The 23,163-nt window shown below is 31.5% G+C and overlaps 3 protein-coding genes across 6 annotated transcripts; 2 read left to right on the forward strand and 1 right to left on the reverse strand.

Moving 5' to 3' along the window:
• The first annotated feature begins 4,286 nt into the window (after positions 1 to 4,286).
• On the forward strand, positions 4,287 to 6,490 carry LOC107487877 (homeobox-leucine zipper protein ATHB-40). Its single transcript, XM_016108568.3, has 3 exons — positions 4,287 to 4,570; positions 4,657 to 4,976; positions 6,004 to 6,490. Exons 1-3 carry the CDS (start codon positions 4,477 to 4,479, stop codon positions 6,220 to 6,222), a joined length of 633 nt encoding a protein of 210 aa, XP_015964054.1. The 5' UTR covers positions 4,287 to 4,476; the 3' UTR covers positions 6,223 to 6,490.
• A 6,369-nt stretch (positions 6,491 to 12,859) lies between these two features.
• Positions 12,860 to 17,798, forward strand: LOC107487876 (G-box-binding factor 1). 3 transcript variants are annotated; one of them, XM_016108565.3, is made up of 12 exons: positions 12,860 to 13,130; positions 15,109 to 15,279; positions 15,358 to 15,405; positions 15,476 to 15,565; positions 15,653 to 15,742; positions 15,907 to 16,067; positions 16,165 to 16,222; positions 16,424 to 16,472; positions 16,560 to 16,774; positions 16,921 to 16,998; positions 17,114 to 17,239; positions 17,349 to 17,798. In XM_016108565.3, exons 2-12 carry the CDS (start codon positions 15,223 to 15,225, stop codon positions 17,397 to 17,399), a joined length of 1,023 nt encoding a protein of 340 aa, XP_015964051.1. In that variant the 5' UTR covers positions 12,860 to 13,130; positions 15,109 to 15,222; the 3' UTR covers positions 17,400 to 17,798. The 3 variants fall into 3 exon arrangements, with proteins under 3 accessions (XP_015964051.1, XP_015964053.1, XP_052117977.1); XM_016108567.3 differs by having other exon boundaries at positions 15,124 to 15,279; XM_052262017.1 differs by having other exon boundaries at positions 15,131 to 15,279.
• A 377-nt stretch (positions 17,799 to 18,175) lies between these two features.
• LOC107487874 (HVA22-like protein k) lies at positions 18,176 to 21,240 on the reverse strand. Of its 2 annotated transcripts, none has more exons than XM_052262018.1 (8): positions 21,101 to 21,240; positions 20,820 to 20,878; positions 20,638 to 20,735; positions 20,238 to 20,289; positions 19,864 to 19,927; positions 18,911 to 19,006; positions 18,606 to 18,678; positions 18,176 to 18,517 (listed from the first exon to the last, which is right to left on the reverse strand). In XM_052262018.1, exons 1-8 carry the CDS (start codon positions 21,131 to 21,133, stop codon positions 18,411 to 18,413), a joined length of 582 nt encoding a protein of 193 aa, XP_052117978.1. In that variant the 5' UTR covers positions 21,134 to 21,240; the 3' UTR covers positions 18,176 to 18,410. The 2 variants fall into 2 exon arrangements, with proteins under 2 accessions (XP_052117978.1, XP_015964050.1); XM_016108564.3 differs by having other exon boundaries at positions 18,176 to 18,520.
• Positions 21,241 to 23,163: the final 1,923 nt, after the last annotated feature.

Here is a 23,163-nt window from a genome sequence, read left to right on the forward strand (position 1 = left end):
CACTCTCTCTCATTCCCTTTCTTTCTCCATCGCAGCCCTCTTCCCTTTTCCTCTCCATCGCTGCCCTCATTCCCTCTCCCTCCCATCACAGATCAAATAAAGGCACAGATAGAAGCATATACAACAGAATACAATATCACAATGCAAATTACAATCTATCAATATTATTTGTGTTTCTTTCTAAATGTATTATACTATTCCATCAATTACATTTAAAAAAAAAGAAAAAAAATTCACCTACAAATCCCAAATATTTCTTACCAAGATGATCATGTAAAGCACTCTTATCAATCTCTTGATGATGGTAACTCTTGTAAACAGTAAAAAAACGTTCTGCACCAACAATCCCACCAAATTTACAATGACCAACATACCCACAAGAACCGTGAAAAAATGCAGAAACGAGTTCTGTATATCAATTGCTATAATAAGCAAAACCAAAGAAATCACTAAGACAAAGTTACAGATGAACATCAAAAGCGTGACCCAGAAGTAAGTGATGAACAAACGCTTGAAGATTTTGGGGATTGCAGAGATGGTGGAGAAAAAGGAGACAGCTTTGTTGGTGTAGAGAGAAGCGACGGTAAAGACGGCGGCGACGATGGAGAGGAGAGAGAAGACAAAGAGAAAGAAAAGGTAACAGATTTCTGATCTGAGAGAGAGAATCGAAAGTTTTGGTTTGTAGTTACTTTGAAAGGATGAAATTTTGAGATATTAGATTATTGTTCTTTTTTATTGCAGAAATGAGATGAGATGAGATGAGAGGGAGGGAGAGGGAAGGGGCTGCGATGGGGAGGGGAAGGGAAAGGGAAAGGGGCTATGATGAGGGAGGGGGAGGGATTAGGGTTTGGAATAATATTTTTAATTACAAATTCCAACTCAAAATAAACTTCTCTTGTCAGTAAAAACCGGTGAACACGTAAGCATCTTACTCGCTGGAGCCATGGTCTGGCAAGCACGAGGACACGCTTGGCAAATTTTTAAAACATTCAGGTACCATTTTGTCAATAACAATAGTCAGGTACTAAAATGTCACGGTTTGAATCTTTCGGGTACTGATTTGGTTATTATTTCTTTTTAAAAAGACAAAAAACGACATTAATTTTTGTTTATGTATGACAATATATAAATTAAATGACAATACATATGATTTATTAAGAATTTATATTTAATAAAAGTTACCTACAATGATATTGTTTGTCATCAAAATGAGTTAGTTGTGCTCTTCTAAATTTATGGCTAAAAAAGAAAAAGTTAAATTTTTAACATAATTAGTATAGACGGTATTATTATATAATAAAATTTATTTCATTACATTTTATTTTTGAGTTTTATTTGCTTTAACTATATCTCTCCAACTAATAGAATAAATTTTGAGTATTAATACTAAAATAAAAATATGTATCATCAATGCAATTGTCACGGTCGTTAATATAGTAATACTTAATTTATTGTTTATTGGTCTTATTGATACAATCAATTGCTCATCCTTTCATATACTCTATAATACTTGAAATCTTTTTTCCTATAATTTATTGTATATATGTATAACAGTATATTTTAATAATATTTTGTATATTAGTTTAGCATTAAATAATGATACATGTATCGGTTGTTTTGGGCTGCTCTTATGATAGTAGAAATAATAATATCAGTTGTTATGAGTTACAGTGATAGGAGTAAAATAAAAAAAATAATTAGACACAAAATTCTTATATCTCTTTTAATTTATCAGATAACTAATGAAATAAAATATTATTATTTATAGTATAAATTAAATTAAAAAATATTTAACTCGTAATATTGTAGTAGAAAGAAATAGTTATTATAACAAAAATTAAAATTGTCGATTATACAGTAACACTATTTCAATTTAACTATGTGAAAAAAAATCGAATCAAAATTTATTAAATATAAAATAAAATAAAATAAAATATTATTTACACTATATTATAACAGCAATGGTAAGGATTAGCAATTTTTTAAATTTTGAGCCATTAAATAATCAGTATAAGCATTTCAAATAGAGGGATAAAGAAGAGGATTGATGGCTAAATAATTTGACGTGTGAGGAAAAATTCTACTGGGTAAATAATGGCTAAATTTTTTATCAAAATTGATAATCACTGAGACTTTTCGCATATTATAATATGATTCCAACTTGGCATTTTAATTTCACTTATAAAATATATATCATATGACTTCCCCGAAGTCTTACACTCTTAATTAGATACAAAATCCATCCATGCAATTAGACATGGTAATACTATATATATACGCTAATTAATTAATAATGTTTGTGTGTAATAGTTAATTAATTTTAACCTTATATATTTAATTTTACTTTTTCATATGTATGTGTGTGATCTTCAATTTTTATGGCTTGTTTGTTTGTAAATGTCTATATATATATAATTATTATGTATGATAAAGATTAACTATGTAATGTATGTTATGGAATGAAATTTAGAAAATATACGAATTAAGTGGATAAAGTTGGATTAAACCGGTAAAACATAGATAGAGTTTAGAGATTGCATCTTTTGACATAAAATAAGAACAAACTTAAAAATATATGAGATTACCTTTGAGTGAAATTGAACTCAATCCTGTCCAACCTATCCATTAACAATATGGATAGGATATCACGTTTTTAACTTTTAATTTAATTTATTTTGTCCTTGACTTGCAAATATACTAAACCCAAGGGAGTATAATAAAAATATATGACAGTGGTGAGTGATCATCACGTACGTTGTGAATGACGACATGCCTAATAGGAAGGTCAGAGCTAGGGAGGTGTGAACTCAAAGTTCTAATTAATTAATTGCTAAATATATCATAAAACATATGTTTCAAAGCTACACTCATCTCGAGCCATGCATACCCTAAATTAAACCACAAAGCCAGAAAGCAAAGCCGTATATGATGAGTGTGGTTTAATTCAACCGGAACATATTATATACAATTGAATGAATATATATATACCATGCATTATACCACCTAATTGGGATACAAAATTGAAAGTGCCTTACTTGTTCAACTCCAGAGGCTAACCGCTCCTCTTTTGTTTATTAAGGTCGAGGTGGTCAGCTTTGGGATCCCAATCCCATTCACATCAAAGAGGATTTAAATTAAAAGAAAAAAAATAAATTAAAAAAAAGGAAGGGCATGCGTGTGACTGTGGATAAGAGAGGTGATGAATTTCCCTTTCTTTGGAAAAGACTTACTTAAGTGTGGGTTTCCACTTACACATAAATTCCAGCATTGTCCGTATGCTTAATTATCTAGGTTTCTAGATGGCTAATCCATTTTGTACGTACTCATTAATCATTAAATCCAAATTGAAAGACATACAAGATGAGTTTCATGATTATTAATTGGTCCCTTGCTGGGTATATACACATGACTGACTCCTCCAGTAGCTAGATAACTATTTTTTTTTCTTTATTATGATCTTTCTACATCAAGTCTAAATTATTATACTTAGTGCTTACAAATACTTAAATAATAAAAAACGTATATAAAAGCTAACTATTCAAGTATATATACTACAAGTTTTTATATTAATTTGCATAGCAAGATATGTATCCCTTAGTTTTTGGTACGTACGAGATCAATGATAGATGAATTTACAGAGATATATATGATGAGATAAAATGGGGTCCCGTTTATATTGGAAGGGTGCCGCACGCTTATTTTGTTGGTCTGCATGATGAGTATTAGCTGCGTTCATGGTAAATCGGTTTCTTATCAAACATTATTTATTCTATTCAAACATTAATTTCACTTACAATATAATTTGGATTGGATAATTTTTTTAAACAATTCAATTCAATCAAAACCAATTTCAAGTAATTTAGATTGAATTAAATTTGTAATCTTGTAAAAAAAATATATATGATAAAAAAAAATAAGTTTAAAATTTTATTCAATTTATATAATTTATCAATAATAAAATGTAATTAAATCTAAATTAATATAATTTAATTAATTTTTTATTTAGATTAGATTGAAGGAGTAATTTTCTTAGAATCGCCTGTATTTAACGCCGTAACGAGTATAAGTGTAGTAGCCTAGTAGAGCATGTCTTGGCAACTAATAGTCTAATAAATAAATGGAGAAAATGACGGAGATGGCACTAATCCGTAAATATATAAGAGAAATGAGGGCACTTTTTGGGGTGAGTGTTGTGCATCCATTAAGACACACAGTCTCACACATCATTTTCCTTATAAATTCATCACACTCTCATATCTTGTCTCTCCAACAACATTAGACTCTTAGCTTTCAGAGCTCACTCCTCCTTAACAAGAAGCGATCCAGCTGAGTGAATATCTAACCTTAATTTCCTCTATAGTATATTAGCAACTAGCAAGAGAGATTAGAGAGAAATATAAGACTAATAACATCATCATCATCATCATCATCATCATCATCATCATCATCATCATCAACATATAAATACATAGAATCATGAATCAAAGATCTATGGATGAACAAATGATGCTTATATCTCAGTTATATCCTGCTGCTGGTGATGCATACACTCAGATAATTGCTCAACAAGGTTAGTTATTTAGTTAGACTAGTTAATGATGTGTAATATTGTTACGTTGCTGTTGTTGTTGTTTTAATTTTATGTTGTTATTGTAGGGGAGAACAAGAAAGCAAGAAGGAGGCGTAACAAGAAGAAGAAGGGAGGAGAAAACGGAGGTGGAGAAGGGAACAAAAAGAGAAAGTTGAGTGAAGAGCAAGTGAATCTTCTTGAGATGAATTTTGGGAACGAACACAAACTGGAGTCGGAACGGAAGGACAAGCTAGCTTTGGAGCTTGGTTTGGATCCGAGGCAAGTTGCCGTTTGGTTTCAGAATAGAAGAGCTCGTTGGAAGAACAAGAAACTGGAGGAAGAATACTCCAATCTCAAGAGAGCACATGAAACCACTTTACTCGACAAATGTCGCCTTGAAACTGAGGTAACTATTATATTCAAATTACTTAAACCTTCTCTTTCTCTTTCTCTTTCTTAATGCTTAATTAAATTTTCTGCTTTTCTGGGAACGGGGAACCCAAAATCACTATTTCTTCCTTTTTAATTCTCTTAACGTCAGTTTTGGACAAGCATGTCATGTGACTAATTAACTTCTCTTAACTCTACAGGTTAGCTCGTTGATTTTTTTTAATTAATTTATCTTTAAAATATCATGACTAGCTATTACTCACATAAAAAATCTTTATGTAAAGCATTAAATTATTTAATATAATTTATGTTAAGTGTTAACATTTTAATTACCATCTTTATAAAAAGACATCTTTACCTGAGTAAAATCTTTGGGTTAAGGGTTGAAACATGAAAGAGTGAAGCACTACCCGCATGCAGCCAGTTCTTCAGACCGAAAAAAAAAAAAAACACAAAGCAGAGACCCACCGGCCATATATATCAAGTTCAGGATATTTTTAAAATAAGTGAGACATAGAACTAATGATGATAACTCCAAATATATACTAATTATTTTTAAGTGCCGAAAAATAAAATAAAACAAATTGTAATTTTTTTTCATCATCAACTTATTATATATATGCGAGCTCTGGGCTCGAAGAAATCCAAATGGTCCTGTTAGTTCTTGGCCACGGGATAAGAGTTAGGAAAGAAAAAATAAATGAAAAAGACCACAAAGATGGAACAGCAAAATGCCACCTTAGCAGACAACAAAAACCACTGTTTTCTTTTCAGTTCTTCCATAAAGTTTGTGAATATTTGTATTAGGATAAAATTAACGTTGGGCTTTGCTGAAGGAAGGCCCACTAAGCCACGTGACATGTGTTCCCACGTGAATCACCATTTGCCTATACCATAATGCACCTACCAAACCATGCATACCTTGTCTAATTTTCAAAGATACTAAAATATGAATATATTCGGTCTTATATTACTATTACAAACTTATTTCTAGTTTTTTTTTTCCATTTTAATCGTTCACAATTTTCATGCCATGGTTGCAGGTGCTGAAACTTAACGAGCAACTTTCTAATGCAAAAGAGGAGATTCAACGATTGCAAGACATGGTCCCAAGCAACAGTTCTAGTTCGCAATCGCAATCACAATCACAGTCAATGGAAATTATGGACCCGCCATTTCTTGGAGATTATGTCTTTTGTGTGCCTGAAACTCATTACATTAATGGCATGGAATGGGTTGATCCGTACGAAAATATTTGGTAAAAACAAAAAAATTGGTCAAAACTTGTTTTATTTAATATTCATTAATTATTACTAGAATTAATATAAATAAGACAAGTTTAGACTATTTTTTTATATTTTTCTAACATTACTAGGCCAACTTATTATATATTTACATAAGTTTAATTAGCATGTTGTAAATAATGTGGATAATAATCTAATATGTAATATATTGTTCCTAGCTCTAAACTAGTGTGTGTATTTGACTATGATGTAATTGGAAGGTATTCATCAACATAATAACTTGCATTTTGACCCCTCATCTCAGAATATATTTATTTTATACACAATATTATTTAACTAATGTCATGATGAAATATATCGTGTCGTATGTTTCTTTAGCAAAAATAATTAATAATAATTGAGTTCACCAATGCTCTAGCTAGGTTTCATTTTGTTATATATGTCCATATAAAATTAGAGAATAAAATCACATACAATTGGATGAGTTGGGCTCTATAGTCTATACATAAAGTTCGATGGTAGTGACGTTTCAATCCTAATCTAGTTGGTCATCTTATCTCTGTTTTATTTTTGGCAATTACAACGGATTCTTTATATTTGATTTTTGAGAATGAACTAGTAATGGAATTCCTTAATCCTTATCGCTCCGTTTATATATACGGTGAATTTTATCCGATATTTTTTAAAATGTGAAAGTTAGGTGCAGTCGACTTCACGTGAAGTTGATAACGAATAGTTGTTAGATAAAAATTTAGTCAAATCAGTCAAATCATCTAATGGCTTTCAACTATCAACTTCACGTAAAATTGACTGTACCTGAATTTCTACTTTTTTAAAAATAAAGGATAAATTATTTTGTATGATATTGTTATTAGATAAAATAAATTGATTTATTATAGTTAAATTTTTTATTTAATCAAAATTTTATTAACCTAATTAATTATAGTATAATTTTTTTATAAATTATAAAAATTACTAAAAAAATTATATTTTACAATTTTTTATTTTTTTAAATCACACATCTATTAATTAATTTCAATAACAAAATAAAAAATCTATTTTAGAAAGAAAAAAAATACTCTCTTATTAATTTTCTCCTACTTTTTTCATTCTTTTAAAAATCTCCTTCATTTTCCTTAACAATGAAACTAGATTCATTGAAAATATTTTGAAATAACAAAATTTTTTAAATACCTCACTTTCAAAACAATAAAGACAAAAGAGTATATTTTTAAGTGCAAACTAAAATGCAGTTAAAAATATGTTTGTGCAACAAAAAAAATAAAGACCTAAATACAAACAGAAATGTAGTTATTAGAATATAATTAGAATCAATTAGGATCGATTAGAATTATTTAGTATATCTGAATATTTATTATAGAATATTACGTCTTTATTATTACGATTCTCTTAGCTCCTATAAATACCCTTTTATATTGTATGATTCCAGACAACTTGAATACACAACTTGAATACACTCAATAATACACAAATCCTTCTTTCAGTTTAGTTTCTTATTTTTAACATAGTATCAGAGATGGTATTCTCCTTGAAGAGGGTAGATTGTTTTCCTTACGGTGAAATCACCGTAGTTTTTGCATTTTTTTTTCTATACCATTCTTCTTTCCCTTTTGTCGCTCTTTGATGCCTTTTTATCTCATCGACTAGTCTATTTTCTCTGTCTTGTGTTTTTTTCGAATCAAATGATCAAACACCATCGTCATCCGCTACTTACCTATTCTCATGAAGAAATCATATAGTTTTCGCTCTCTCGATAGTTCCATTTGCGTTCTCTCATGACAGTTCCGTTTGTGTTTTCTCGTGGCAGTTCCATTCGCGTTTTCTTGTGACAGTTCCGTCTGCGTTTTGTCTGTGTTTCCTTGTGGCAGTTTCGTCTGCGTTTCTTTCTGGTAGTTCCGTCTGCACTTCCTTCGCATAGCGGCAGTTCCGTTTGTGCTTCCTTCTGACAAGCGGCAGTTCCGTCTGCGCTTCCTAGTTTCTTCAGACAGCGGCAGTTCCATCTGCGCTTCCTTTCGGCAGTTCTGCCTGCATCCGCCCTTCCGACAGCGGCAGTTCTATCTGCGCTTCCTTCCGACAGCGGCAGTTCCATTTGCGCTTCCTTCCAACAGAGGCAGTTCTGTCTGCGCTTTCTTCTGATAATTCTGTCTGCATCCGTTCTATTAGTTTATGCATTTTTTATTTAGTTGTATTAATTTTTAATAAGTTTCAAACTCAAGTGTCACTTGAATTTGAGGGGGATGTTAGAATATAATTAGAATCAATTAGGATCAATTAGAATTATTTAGTATATCTGAATATTTATTATAGAATATTACGTCTTTATTATTATGATTCTCTTAACTCCTATAAATACCCTTCTATATTATATCATTCCAGACATCTTAAATACACAACTTGAATACACTCAATAATACACAAATCCTTCTTCTAGTTTAGTTTCTTATTTCTAACAGTAATAACATGAATTAATGCATGTGTATGTCGTATAATAAAATAAATAACTTTTAAATTAGCCAACAAAAATAATGGATAATAACTAGATATAATTAGTTAATAAGAACAATAAAAAATTTTTTGAAAAGATTTTAAGAAAGCAAGGGAGAGAGTTTTGAGAATTTTAATTTTTTGTGCTTCTTGCATTTTTTATTTATTCTTTTTATTTTTTGAGATTTTTTTATTTTATAATTAAAATTGATTAATAAATGTGTGATTTAAAAAAAAACATAAAAAATTACAAAATTCAATTTTTCTAATAATTTTTATAATTTATAAAAAAATGACATCATGATTAATTGATTAGATCAATAAAACTTAAATTAGAATAAAAGTTAAAATTAACTATGGTAAGTCAATTCATTTTATTTAATTTTTTGTTGACTATTCATTTTATTTAATTTAATAATAATAAAATATATTACAAAGAATAACTTACTCTTTAATTTAGATAAAATTTGATGAATTCACACACACACACATATAGTAACTGTCGTGATCTAAAGTTGAAACTAAGCGGATCTTGGTCCCGACGGAAAATACAAAACTGTTGGGGCATAGTCGCATACTACTAGCTATACATGCATCTTGCTTTTTTATCTTAAAATAAAAGAAGAAGAAAAAAAAACATTTGAAAAAAAATTGATATTCCAAATAATTGTCAATTTCTATCATTAAGATGATATTAATAAAATTTTTAAATAACATTTTTAAATTAATAACTATGATGATTAATTAATTACATGTATTTATTATTATTTGTTTTAATATATGTGTCTCTTATTTTTTAGACAGTTATTTTGATATGAAAGAGCATAAGAACATGAATGTTACATATGCAATTATGCATGATTAATGCTTAATTCCAGAAAATATTTTTTAAAAGAAAATAAAATTTTCTACCATCATGTTTTTAAAATCGATTCTAAAAATAAATTTAAAAAAATCGTTTTTTAACAATTAAATTTTTTTGTAGTGCTATAAAACATTAAAAAATAAAAAATAGCTGGTGTAAATAAAAATTTTTGACTTTATAATTTATTATCTTAAAAATCTTTTACATAATTTAATTTGTAGTGCTACATGTATAGCGTGTTTTATTTCTATCTCAAAATTAAGTTATAGTTAGATTAATTGCATTTTATCCCATTAGGGGGTGAATGTCATTATTTTTTTATTTAGTACATATGAGACTTAATGGTTTCAATTCTTCAAGATAAAATACAAACTAAATAACATTGTTCTTTGAGAAAATATTCAAAGGGATGGTTTTTTTTATAGGCATTTAAGAACGAATAAATAAATAAATAATGAAACTTTAGAATTAAGTATGTTATGACTTATGAGTTCCAAAATAAGTGATATTCACCACAATAATAATAATAATAATAAGCCAAGTCATAAAAATTAGCATTCTCTTTTGAGAGGTTGTGACACTATATATGAAAATTAAAAGGCTACGCCTATAAAGTGAGGTAGTTAAATTATTGTACTAAATACTTGTAAATGAACTTGTTTCAACAGAATGAAAGTCATTATTACAAGTAATAATACGTAACTAATTAGTTAAATATAGAGTGAATACTCCGTATGAACCCTGATAATTATCTCGAAAGGACTACGAGGTTTTTGACAAAAGAAATATTCCACTCAGTTTTTGATTTTTTTTTACTGATTAGTCCCTATGCAAAAAAAAAACATTGACTTTTTTTGACACATAGACTAATCAGTCCCATAAAAATAAAGCTCAGAAGTCGAGTTGGATATTTATTTTTGTCAGAAATCTCGTTGTCTTTCGAAATAATTGTAAATAATTATTTAGAATTTTTTCTCTTAAATTATAATATAACACTTAAATCATGAAATTCCTTCATCCAAAATACACTAATTATTTTAGTTGAACTATTCTGTATAGATTTTAATAATAAAATTATAATTTAAAATGATGATAGAAAGAAGGTGGACATATAATAAAGTAAAATAATTCGTGTGTTTAAGAAAGAGTTTGCAAAAAGGACAGATATGAAACAGACAGAGAGAATATGCAGCCTAATTATTCCCATGAAATAGATGGTTGAGGTCTTGAAGCTTTGAACCTAGACAAAGTCTTTACTTCTTGTTTAGGGGCTCTGGTTTTCCAGAATCAGGACTAACACTGTTACTTTTTTTTTTTTTCCTTTTATAATTGTTTGTCCATTGAAATTTGCATTGACTTCAACACTAGGCTTAGACTATATGGCAGCCTTACAGCAACATCTAACAATTCAATGATTCATTCATTATATTATGTTGTTCACTACTTATTTGTCTACATTAATTTCTTATATTATTGTTTCACATATGTAAAATAAAATAAAATAAAACATGTTAAATGCGAAGCCTAATGGGAGAGATTCTAAGTTGGTGAAAAGTAGTTGTGGGGTTCAACGTGCTGGGAAATAAACTAAAAGACAGAGCGAGAGACTAATATTAAGTATTGTAAAACAAAGTTTTAAAATGGACTTAAGTACCTAGCTATAAGTGGGGTACATACATGCATTCTGATCATGGCTTAATTTTGAAGTATAAAGACAATTTCTCTAATAGGATTATATGAGGAAATAAAACGTGATTATAACTTACTTTACCTAAAATCACATGATCGAATCAATTAGAAAATATATCATATTACTGGAACCCAACAACGCAACAAACATCAATTAATCCAATTTGAGTTTGAGGTTTTACAAAACTGGATTGAGTTTATCGAATTATGTAAACCTAATGCCTAATCAAAAGAAGAAAAAAGTTAAACTAATAATGTGACATAATTTAGATAAATCAAACTCACTCTATTTTGATTCATTGAATTTATCGGTTTCTAGTTTCAACTTAGATGATAGTGGATGCTGGACAGAAGAATTTTTCGCAGACGCTGCAAAAAAGAAAAATTTTAGGGCATTTTTCCTTTGTCCTGATTTCTTTTTTTCTTCTTCTCGGTTGCTGGGCTTTATCAATTAGAAATTCTACGATATGGACCCGAAAAGTCAACAAGCCCAATCTCATGATAGAGAGGCTAATTGTTTTTTGGTCCGAAATATCATGAGCCCAATTATTTCATCATCAAAACGCATATTGGGGATACACCGCCAAAAATTGAAAAGATTATTGGCTTCATCTCTTTAAGCTAAAATGGATAAAAGCTTTTACACCAAACACTCTTAAGCCCATTTATGAAACAATGAAAAAAGAGAAAAACTCCCTCTTACACTGTTTTTTGACATATTTTATTTAAGAATTTAGTTAATATGTACTTTAAATATATAAACTAAAACTACAAATTAAAAACGTTAATATAAAAACAGAAATATTTAGTAATAAAAATATATTAATAAAAACTGTTAAAATTTACTATTTTTGACTTTATTTAATACACATTATAATAAATAAATACTAAATAAAATGAATTTAGATTTTTTTTGGTCTCTCTGATATTATTGTTATAAAAAAACGTGAAAAGTGTAATTTCTAGTGTAATTCTTGTGTAGTTATTAAAGTAATAAAATAAAAAAATAATAAAAAAATTTAAAAAATTTTATTAATAATAATTTAAAACGCATGTTAATTAAATTCTTTATTTAAATCCTCCCAAATATTGGTGATGATTATGATGGGAGGATTAGGCCACTTGGTTGAAGTTGAAAACGGTAAAAGTGAGAGAGCGTGGAGGCATTTGACATTTTGAAAGCATAAGAATTTTTCTTTGGTATGTGGCCGACAGCAACGAAGCAAAGTAGCCAACCAAGGAGTGGAAACCGGAGGCAATGTCACAAATACAGAGTGTGTGCGCGTGGCTACTCACAACGCATTCATTGCTTCCCAACAGTTCCCAATTCCATATGCCTAACATAACATTTATCAAACTACACATATATTTAAAATGAAAATTAGAAAATAAGGAATATTGAATGTTATCCTATCCATCCAGTAAGGAGAAATTCGGGTGATGAGTCAGGGGGTGGGGTGTGTAAGTGTAGTTGGACGGAAGAGTAGGAAACCTAATCCAGTAACACATTGACAGCTGTAATCCTCTTGGCTCGCACGTGTCACCTCCAAAAGCCCTAAACCCACACACTCACTTTCACTTCCCTTTCCTTCCTCCAACTTGTTAGAGTTTGTTGCGAAATTTCAAGTCCTTCCCATTCCTATTTCGTCCCACAACTGCTCTCTCTCTCTCTCTCTCAATATTCTTTTCCTCTTTGGCTCCTTCCTTCATACTAGCACCACAACAAAACAAAACATAAGCATACAATATCATTAGTATAATTATAATTATTAGAGTTATAATTGGTATTATTAGAGGTGTAAATCCTGCTTGGACATCTATCCCTGTTGGAAGTCCACCTCATCTTTTCTTCACGCCATCGGAACAGGTCACACACTCTCTCTCTCTCTCTCGCTCGCTTTGTTTTGCTGTAAATTTCTAGGTGTATTTCTGTGATAGTGATATTAGAGCCTTCTTTTCTTTCCCCTTGAATTTGAACTGCTTTGCTTTCTTCTCTGATTCAGTTGAAATTCCGTTCGCTTCGTGTTCCACTCTCTCGCCTAAATCCGAATTTCTTGTGTCTTTGGCAGTCCAAATCCGAAATTTCTGATACATCACTCTGTCTATGTTAACGTGATTCATTGATTCTGTTTCCTTTTATCTTTTCAAAACTTAATTAGATGAGTAATAAATATTTTGACGGAGTCAAATCGCAGTTCTTATGTTTGAGAAAGCAACAAACGATTGGCCGCGTTCATCTATGACATAGAATAAGCAGGATTTTAATTTTGTTCGCTGATCTAAAATTGTGATTAAATTAGAGGCATCATCTTGTGGATAAGAAAGAGAAAAGTGGTGTTGAAAATTACTTTTTGGCTATTTGACAAGGAATAGGATAAGCAAACAACAATAAACAAATTAATAATTATTTTATTTTTATATTTTATATATATATTTGTTCGTACACTATTAATACTGTGCTATCACCGAACGACCTCTGCTTTAAAAGTTACAAATGATGAGAAAACAGTAATCTCGGGACGAGACCATGGTATTTAGGGAGTCTCATCATCACTCCTATTAATTCCGTGTGCAAGCTTTTTCTAATAAATGAACAACTTTGGAGGTTTCTATGGCCCTCTAGTAAGTATACAATACATGTCTTTTTACAAGTATTGTCAATCTTTGGTTAAGTAAATGAATATTGAAAGGAGAAGTTCTTGCATTGACTAGTCAACATGATTTGGGTTTATTAAACCGGAAAAGAAAACGGATAAGGTGAACTAACATTGACTTTAAAATGCATAAGTTGTGTATTTTGAGTTTTTCCCTAGGATAGGTAGACAATATTGCTGAACAATGGGGTTAAAAAAGTAAATTAATTCTAAATTTAACGAGTGGCATGAGTAATTAAATATCTAATAATAACCAAATTTATTGTCTATTGTTTATATTGTTCAAGAAAGTCATTGGTTACCTAGCATAACTCTTTTCATAATCAAGTCCAAAATAAATAAACGCAATGTGAAGTCAAATATCTATTTTAATTTACGATAATCTTAGAGAAAAAAAATAAATTTATTTTATTTAGTAAATAAAACACGTTCAGGCTGATTTTACTAAATTTTTTTATTAAATATTTTCGTTTAATTTATTATTTATTGGCATTCAATATAAAGTAGTATTGCCAGCTAATTAGAGACGCCATAGTATTCTTCTAATACAATCCATAATTTCATCATGATGGTATTGTGTTATCTGTTATGCAAGTGTTGCAACCGCTAGGACGTGTATTGCACGGCAGATTAGAACAAACACGTTATGTGATGAACGGTTAAACCATGATCGCCCCGATAAACGGAATAAGAGATTATTCAATCCTAAAAGTGAAATATAATGCACTACGGACCTAAAATAATATGAGCGTAAGAAGTGCATATAAACATTAATAGGTACATGACATAGATATAATGCTAGTGAAAAGATATAGCTTTGTCTCCTTTCTCTTTCATGCTTTCCTTTTGTAAATAGGGATTGAATCATCCCGTGTGATGCGTGATAAGATGCAGCTTTCCCTTGTCCTTGTCTTTGTCCTTCAGCTAATCAATAAATGTGTATAAAGTGATAGCCACTTTCGAGTAACGCTCACTGGTACGGATATAGATTTTTCTTCACTCAAATTATTGAATTCCCCATCTAGAAATGTGAAAATAATGTTGCTTCGGCTAGATACTCTGTAATTTAGATATCGTTATATGAAGCTTCTTTCCTTGATGATGATGTTAGTTGCACTAGCTTTTTGATGCCTGAAGTTGAATGAAATCCAAGAAAATTATATTTTTTATTCATTGTGTATTTTCTGACAGGTGTGTTTATTTAAGGTGGTAGAATTACTTACATGGCTATCAGAACTTGATCTGATTGCAAGTTATTTGGTTCGGTGGCAATATTGGAAGTGCAGTTTTTCTTAAGTGGTCTAGATGGGGACTGGGGAAGAAAGCACAGCTAAACCTTCTAAACCATCGTCTACAACTCAGGTTCTTTCTTTACCATCTCCTTTTTCTTCTTCTGCTCCTTGCACCCATCTCATTATTGTTTCTGTTTACTTCTTACAGGAGATTGCACCGGCTCCTTCCTATCCTGATTGGTCAAGCTCTATGCAGGTTGGTGATCAAAGTTGTGCAATCTGGCTTTTGTATTTGTGATACCTAACATGTTGGGCTTTGGATTTAGGCTTATTATGCCCCTGGAGCTACTCCACCTCCTTTTTACGCCTCAACTGTTGCTTCTGCAGCTCCCCATCCCTATTTGTGGGGAGGCCAGGTAAATATCACATTTCATTTTTTGGTAGGTGTCTACCACATTCTGCCTCTACGAGTTTATCATTAAAGTTTTTTGTTTCTTTTTCAGCATCCTCTAATGCCACCATATGGTACTCCTGTTCCATATCCAGCTATATATCCTCCTGGGAGTGTCTATGCTCATCCTAGCATGGCAACGGTATTGCATTTTCTCCCTGGCATAAAAATATATAATATAATTTACCAATACCACTCACATGTTATTGGGAAATTTTATTTGCCAGGCCTGATATAGTTTGGAAGTTAATTAATGTTGGACATTTTTTTTTCTCTTTTTTTGTCTTCTCTTCAACATTTGGGTAGACTCCGAGTGCCCCACAGACCGACTTTGTAGGCAAGGTACCCAACGGAAAAGATCGGAATTCCGCTAAAAATTTGAAGGGAACTTCTGCCAATAATGGTTCTAAAGCAGGAGACAATGGAAAGGCAGGCTCGGGGTCAGGAAATGATGCCATCTCACAAAGGTTTGGGAAGCCACTGGTTAATTTTGATCTCTTCTGAGACTTCTTTCTCAGTTAGCTTGCTTAATATGGATTTTTCAAAAAAAAAATTCATTGACAGTGGTGAAAGCGGTTCTGAGGGATCATCCGATGACAGTGATGAGAATGCTAACCATCAGGTAAAAATTTACTATTCAGCATCAGCAATCACCCTTTGCAGTAAATAGTACTTCCTGAAATATATTTGGATTGTAGCTATTTTACACTTGGCTTCCTTTGCAACTTCATATATTTCACTAAAAGTAGATGGCTTAGTTGAAAGGAAGTTGATATTTTCCTGTTTTGTTTCTTGCTATCTTATGGGTTATATTTCTTTGTAGGAATCGGCTACAAACAAGAAAGGAAGCTTTGACAAAATGCTTGCTGATGGTATGTTGCATTCTTCTGCGTGTTTTCCTATCTTTAATTTTTACATGGTTACTCAAGCAATTTTGTCTTAATTGTGAACTTTTTCAGGAGCCAATGCACAGAACAATGCCGGAACTCAATCTTCTGGAAAGGCTGCTGTGTCAATGGCTGCAACTAATCTTAATATTGGAATGGACTTGTGGAATGCATCTTCTGCAGGTGCTGATGCTACAAAACTGAGAAACAATCAACCTGCCCCAGGAGCTGTCAACCCTCCTACTATAATGGGACGTGAAGTTGCACTTGGTGAACAGTGGATACAAGTATGATTTACACATTATCTTCTTGAACTTCAGGCCATATATTCCCTGTTTTCAAAAACATTTCCTTTTTATCTTTTGTGTGTCTCTTGGTTATTTCCTTTACCGTACTGAGCCTTAGCTTTCCTTTCCTATTTCGGTTTTTGTAGGACGAACGTGAGCTGAAGAGACAGAAAAGGAAACAGTCTAACAGAGAATCAGCTAGGAGGTCAAGACTACGCAAGCAGGTAGTTTACAGTTATCTTCATGCAAGCAATGGTTAAGGGATATCAATAATATTTCAGTGTTTTCAATGCTACAATTTGACATCCTTCAATGTTTTTCATTTGTTGTACCCAACAGGCCGAGTGTGAAGAGTTGCAAAAGAAGGTGGAGTCACTGGGAAACGAGAACCGAACTCTGAGAGAAGAACTTCAGAGAGTATCAGAAGAATGCGAGAAGCTTACAGCTGAAAATAATTCCATCAAGGTAAATTACACCTCCAATTTTATTGAACTGAATTAGCATTGACCAGGTTGTGGTCTTACAACCTTAGATTATGTCCTCTAACAATACTTTTGCTGTCAACACTCAACAGGAAGAGTTGGAAAGGTTATGTGGACCAGAAGCAGTTGCCAGCCTCGAATAAATCACCTTTTTGTTATCTTCATTATAAGGCAACCCCGAGGTTTGATCAATTCCCAGAGCTAGAAGAGACAGACTTGCAGCTGCAATTCTATCAATGCCGGTTCTATTAATTAATCGAGCATAGGATATAGTATAATTTTTCTTCTTTGTTCACTAATTTTATCATACCATTAATTAACCCTCAATTGTAATTCTCCTGATGTTATTATTATACACGTCATTTGTTGTAATATTTCATCTGCCCTGAAGCGTAGATTATGTTAGGATAATTGAGCATTTGTGCTCAGAAATTAGTTTTGCAACTCATGTCATGATAACGCTTATATCTCCCAGCACCGTGGGTGACTGGAACCACGTCTTTGTTCTCTCCTATATAATAATATCTGAGGATTTGAGGTGACTTGAGGTTTCATTATCAGATTCTGGTAACTTTATATAATGACAGCAACTAGCCAACTAATCTTACCTGTTATATATACTTTCAGCTCTTGATTTAAGCTTCGACAACTGAATAAAAGTTCAAGTTTTTTGCTTTTCCCCTTTTAACGTGCAAGAGTCATTCCCACTTTTCTAGGTTAGGTTAACACTCACAAACATGGCCCTTGCTTAAAATCAGGCAAGGTTTAGATTCCCTCTGCCTAATTCAATCTTTGAATACACGCCCCTACCTTTAGTAAAGAAGACCAACTTTTAATCAGGACTACAAAAATAAAAATGAAATAAATAATTATTTGTCATATGATCTGAAAATAATTTACTACGACTCAAAGTTCACAGTTCATGAAACTAAATAAACTTCAAATTTGAGAGGAATATTATGTCATATTGAGGTTGATAATACACGAGCAACAGCATGCGTGAATAAAAGGCTTGTAAGCAACACCACTGTACATTGTAGTTATCATGCTTTAGGCATCTAATTTCAACAAAATATTGACAGCTTCACAGTCACCTATGCAAAAAGCAGAAAATCTGACTAAAGGATTTAAGAAACATTTTAAAAACAAACCAATTAGTTATTATTTTGGTCAGGCTCAGCATCAGAGGGCACCGCAGGGTCTTCGGATGGATTAGGCTGCCTTGATCTATCTGATTCAGTTGTCCCTCCCAGCATATGATCCGCTAACAGGAAATTAAATTTGAAGGTTAGTAACTTATGTAATCAAGCACCAACTGTATTCCAGAGCTAAGAAACATAATCATCAACCTGAACCACTTATCTTCACCACCATGCTCCTGACAAACTGGATCTCTGCTTGATATGAACTCACAAGTTTGATCTGCAAACCACAAGACAAATTCTACTCTAAAAACAGCATTCTTATTTTCTTTATTGACCAACACATTGAAACAGGATCCTCAGAAGATTCTTCCTGTCAACCATTGGCAGATAAAACTACACAATTTGATACTTAGAATATAAACAAGCTGCAAGGTTTTTCCTTGATTTCACCATCTTTGAGGAGATTACAAGGTTTTTCTTCTGAAATTTATAGCATCCGTGAAACATACCACTTCACAAGATGCAATGCCTAAAACTTGATCAACTTTTGCCTGATGCCTTGACAAAAAAGGACGCAAATGCTTCATATATAATTGCTTTGCTCCCTGTTGAAGAACTAGCTTATCAGAATTCCGAGAGTTGGGCATCAAAGAGACATTGATATTCAATGGATGAATGTCCTAGAAGGCCAGGAATATAGTGCTAATAAAGAAAAACAATGCAAAATATTAAGAGGACAAAAGAAAGTCAATATATGGAGAAAAAGGAAAATTTTCTGGAGTTACAAGAGAAGAAAAAGAGAAAATAAAATTTGGGAATCAAGTTATGTCCCACAATGCCAATTGATTTCCACATTCTGAAATAATAAATGAACTACATGGTTACCAGGGCCTCAGAGCTTCATCTAACTGCAGCACTTATCAGCTATTAATCCTAACAGTCTTTGAATTTCAATTTCGTAGGGTTATATTTTGAACAATCTACCTTACCAAAATTCACAACTTCTTATGCTATTAGATTTGTATCTAGAGCTATGCAGTGTCAAACCATAACAACTGACCACTGATCCACACAACTCAATGGTTTTGCAGATTAGTTCTCTCTATGTCTACCTAATAGTTGTCCATACAGCATTTTCCAGATCCTAATACTTATTCATCTGACGAGTAGAGAGTAAAGACGCATTTCAAGCAAAAGAAAATGAAGAAATTTTGATTTTATCTAAGAAACTACCACACTTATCAAACATCTAGTGAACTGTTTGGTTTCTTTGGAAATCCCGATATAGAGGTAAGCAAATCAAGGAATAAAATGAAGAAAAAAATATAAAGATAATAAGAGTTATGACTTAGGGATGAAAAGAAAAAAAGATACGGACAGAAGATAGATTGGTGAAAAGTAATTGAGATGCAGATGAGTACAAATAAAGAGAAACCTAATTCTATGTCAAAATAAAACTCACATCGGTCGAAGGAAGTTGCAACCAAACAAGAAATGCAAACTTAATGTGATAGTACATAGGAAACCTGCAAAAATATTTAAAGAATTACAAGTGACTCGAACCAAGAAGTGCATGAAGCCAATAATCCAGATAAACATGCTCCTAATTTCAAATTGGCAAATAAATGAATGAGGAAACTACCAAACTTGAAAAGAAAAATTCTTATACAAAAATTCTTGTTAACTAGAAGGTAGTATCTCACATTAAAAAGAAAATGTAGACCATAGAACATTGAAAATTTTAGTGGGAATACCCAACTCACTAGAGTAGGATGACATCAAAATTAACCTAGAAATTTATACTAAAAGATAGGAGGGGAAAAAATAACCCTATACCAAGAAATAAGCTTGTCTGTGAATACTTCGACGAGGCTGAATGAGCCATAAGCTGCAAATTTCAGAAGGGGAGAAAAAATCATAAATAATGTAACAGAATCCATGTTAAGTTCAGACTTCAGACACTAACACTAAGAGGTTGAATCTAAAGTTAAAAACACTACACTATCTCTATCTTTGTTCAGTGGAAACTCATGTGCAATTGTTTTAATGTGAAGTTGATAATTAAAAATCGTTAAATGACAATTTAATCATGTATGTCAAATTATCTAAGGGTACTGAACTACAACTTCAGACAACTGTATATAGTTTCCAGCTTATTTAGGGGGTGATGCAAATATATTAGAAAACAAAATAAAACGAAAAGTGTAAGACTATAAGAGTAAAGGGGAAAAGGTACCTGCCCAGTAGAGAAGACACTTGCGTTGAGCATTTTGATCCCTATTTTCTATTGCCTTGAATGTAGAGTACACAGGCAAAGCAATTCCCACTGAACAGCTGCAACAAGAAGCACAAAGTAAAAGGGAGTAAATAGTTGAATAACAAATTGAACCAAATCTAGCGGAATGAGAAATATCATACCATGCAGTCCGAATTACAATGTTGGAGCCGAGAGGGCAGAGGAGTAAACGGAGTCCAACCTGCAACAACTAGTTCAGTTAACAACACACCTCAATCAATCCATCAAACGACAGAATTCATGTTTCAATTCCAATCGAGACTTTCCTGAAGCTATAGAAATCGGGAACACCATTGTAATTAAATAATTAAAAGAAAAGGGAAACAGTGGGGTGCAGATCAAATCCCTAGCTGATCAAAAACCAAAACAAGAGAGGGGAATAAGAAGAGAGAAGGGTGCAGACCTCGCCGGTTAAGTTTGATCCAAGCAGAGCCATGCCAATTCTAAACCCCTTCCAACTCCAGAACAATGCAAATTCAAGTTTTGTGGGGTTTTTTTTTTGTCGTTGGCCAATTAACTACACGGAATTCGAACCAGAGAGATGCTAATTGAGAGATGTAGAAGAAAGGCCGAAAGAGCAAACCATTGTTGCGGCCCAACATATGGATATTAAACAATTCGCTCCAGCCCAAAAGATGACCATGCCCTTTCACATTTTTTATTCAAGCATGTTTGGAATAAGAAATGATGTCAATTGAAAAAACAAATCAAACGATTTATTAATTAAATTGATTTACTTGTCGATAATAATCTTATTAATTAAATCAATTTAAATCCCAATAAATTCTATCAGGACAATAGAACTTCAAAATAAGTAAAATAAAGTTCTATGCAACACAATAAATTCTTCCTTCTCATTTTTTTGCGCACGGTATTTCCTAACCCAACAGGTCAAAAACTAATTTATTACGGATCTGAGCTCTATTTAAGAGTCTGTCACTAGCCAATAAATTATTACATGCACAAAAAAAAATTTGAACCGATAGTTATTTACTTTTAAAAAATTATAGAAATATAAGATAAAATAAATAATAAAAATTAAAAATATAATTATAAAAAATTGGTAATGATAATAAAAAATCAGTTGAATCTTCATTCAGTATTTTTGTATTCTTAATAAAAAAATATATAAAATATATTTTTATCGAGAATATGTTAAATTTTTTTTTTGTTATATAGGTGTCTTTAATGAGATTGTATAGTTCAAAGAAAGAAAAGACGTTAGTGTGTCAGCATTATGAAACTAATGGATATAGAGCTGACATATATTTAATGAATCGTGTGGGATTGATAGAATGTTGTTATCATTTGAAGCACTTAGTTAAAAAGAGATGACAAAATCTTCAAAAATTAAGAATTATGTATTATAGAGATAGTCAATCAGTCAATTAAAAATTACAAAAAATGGAGTGATATTTGATTTTTTGGATGTTGATGATTTTGTCGAAGATGATTAAAAATTAGTTTATTTCATCTGTTTAATACTTTTTCGTTGATACTCCACCTTGTTGTGTTGAATTTTTTGTTTCAAAAAAAAAATATACTAATTTAATATTACATAACACAATATTTTTATTAATATTTTATTTATCAAATACAATCTTGTATTTATGCAACTTATGCTTAAATTCTTATTTTCTATTTCAAGTGTCATAAGCTGCTCATAATAGTGCGTTAATTAAACAGTAAAGCTGCATGTATAATACTAAAATACAATGATTTCAAGAATTTATAATAATTATAATAACAAAATATGACACTGTGAAAGCTAGAGTAGAATCAAACTGGTATGCTAGGCTAGCAGCATTGGTTTTTCTCCCCCTTTGCTTTTGTGGAGATGCTCTCACCCGATGGAGGTGCTACAGAATGTTCTTCCTGCCCAGGCCAAACATATTTCTTCATGTGATCATGTGACGTCAAAGTCAAACAACAAAGCCAGTTTGGTTCTCAGAACATATTTTCATACCGCTAATAACAAAACCAGAAAGAAAGAACCATCATGTGATTATTCAAAGCTTATTATTCCATACTGAATATGCTCGATCGATCGTAATTCCACAAACCTTTGATTTCTCACTTTTGCAGCAAAATACCCCATACCATACCATAAGGCATAAAGAGATAGAAAGGACACTACTTCGAATTTTGACAACCAGCAAAGTTCATTAACATAACAAGAGCCACTGAAGCACAAAATGCAACAGACTTAGCTTATCTTCAACAAAGAAAGACGCCCCAATTTAACTGAACAAAACAAAATGGTGGGAATAAATACAAGTTTATCTACTTCCCCCCTTTCTTTTCTCTTTTTGTGTTTCTTTCCCCAATTCACTAATTAAAAACTACTGCGTTACGAGTTGCAAGTTGGAAGCTAATTACCCCTATATATATTATTATTGTTATTATTATTACAATTATTTGATTATGATGATTACAGTACTCTCTATTTTGGTTGTAGTGTAGTGA

This window comes from Arachis duranensis, chromosome 5, assembly GCF_000817695.3.
Source record: "Arachis duranensis cultivar V14167 chromosome 5, aradu.V14167.gnm2.J7QH, whole genome shotgun sequence".
In the NCBI taxonomy this organism is placed as follows: Eukaryota; Viridiplantae; Streptophyta; class Magnoliopsida; order Fabales; family Fabaceae; genus Arachis; species Arachis duranensis.

Excerpts from the sequence above, each read along its gene's own strand:
- LOC107487877 (XM_016108568.3), top strand. The coding sequence starts at position 4,477 with ATGAATCAAAGATCTATGGATGAACAAATGATGCTTATATCTCAGTTA. Across the intron at positions 4,571-4,656 it reads TCAGATAATTGCTCAACAAG|GGGAGAACAAGAAAGCAAGA; the intron begins GTTAGTTATTTA and ends TTGTTATTGTAG. Across the intron at positions 4,977-6,003 it reads AATGTCGCCTTGAAACTGAG|GTGCTGAAACTTAACGAGCA; the intron begins GTAACTATTATA and ends CCATGGTTGCAG.
- LOC107487876 (XM_016108565.3), top strand. The coding sequence starts at position 15,223 with ATGGGGACTGGGGAAGAAAGCACAGCTAAACCTTCTAAACCATCGTCT. Across the intron at positions 15,406-15,475 it reads ATTGGTCAAGCTCTATGCAG|GCTTATTATGCCCCTGGAGC; the intron begins GTTGGTGATCAA and ends CTTTGGATTTAG. Across the intron at positions 16,775-16,920 it reads TTGGTGAACAGTGGATACAA|GACGAACGTGAGCTGAAGAG; the intron begins GTATGATTTACA and ends CGGTTTTTGTAG.
- LOC107487874 (XM_016108564.3), bottom strand. The coding sequence starts at position 21,133 with ATGGCTCTGCTTGGATCAAACTTAACCGGCGAG. Across the intron at positions 20,736-20,819 it reads ATTGTAATTCGGACTGCATG|CTGTTCAGTGGGAATTGCTT; the intron begins GTATGATATTTC and ends TTCTTGTTGCAG. Across the intron at positions 19,928-20,237 it reads ACAGACAAGCTTATTTCTTG|GTTTCCTATGTACTATCACA; the intron begins GTATAGGGTTAT and ends ATATTTTTGCAG.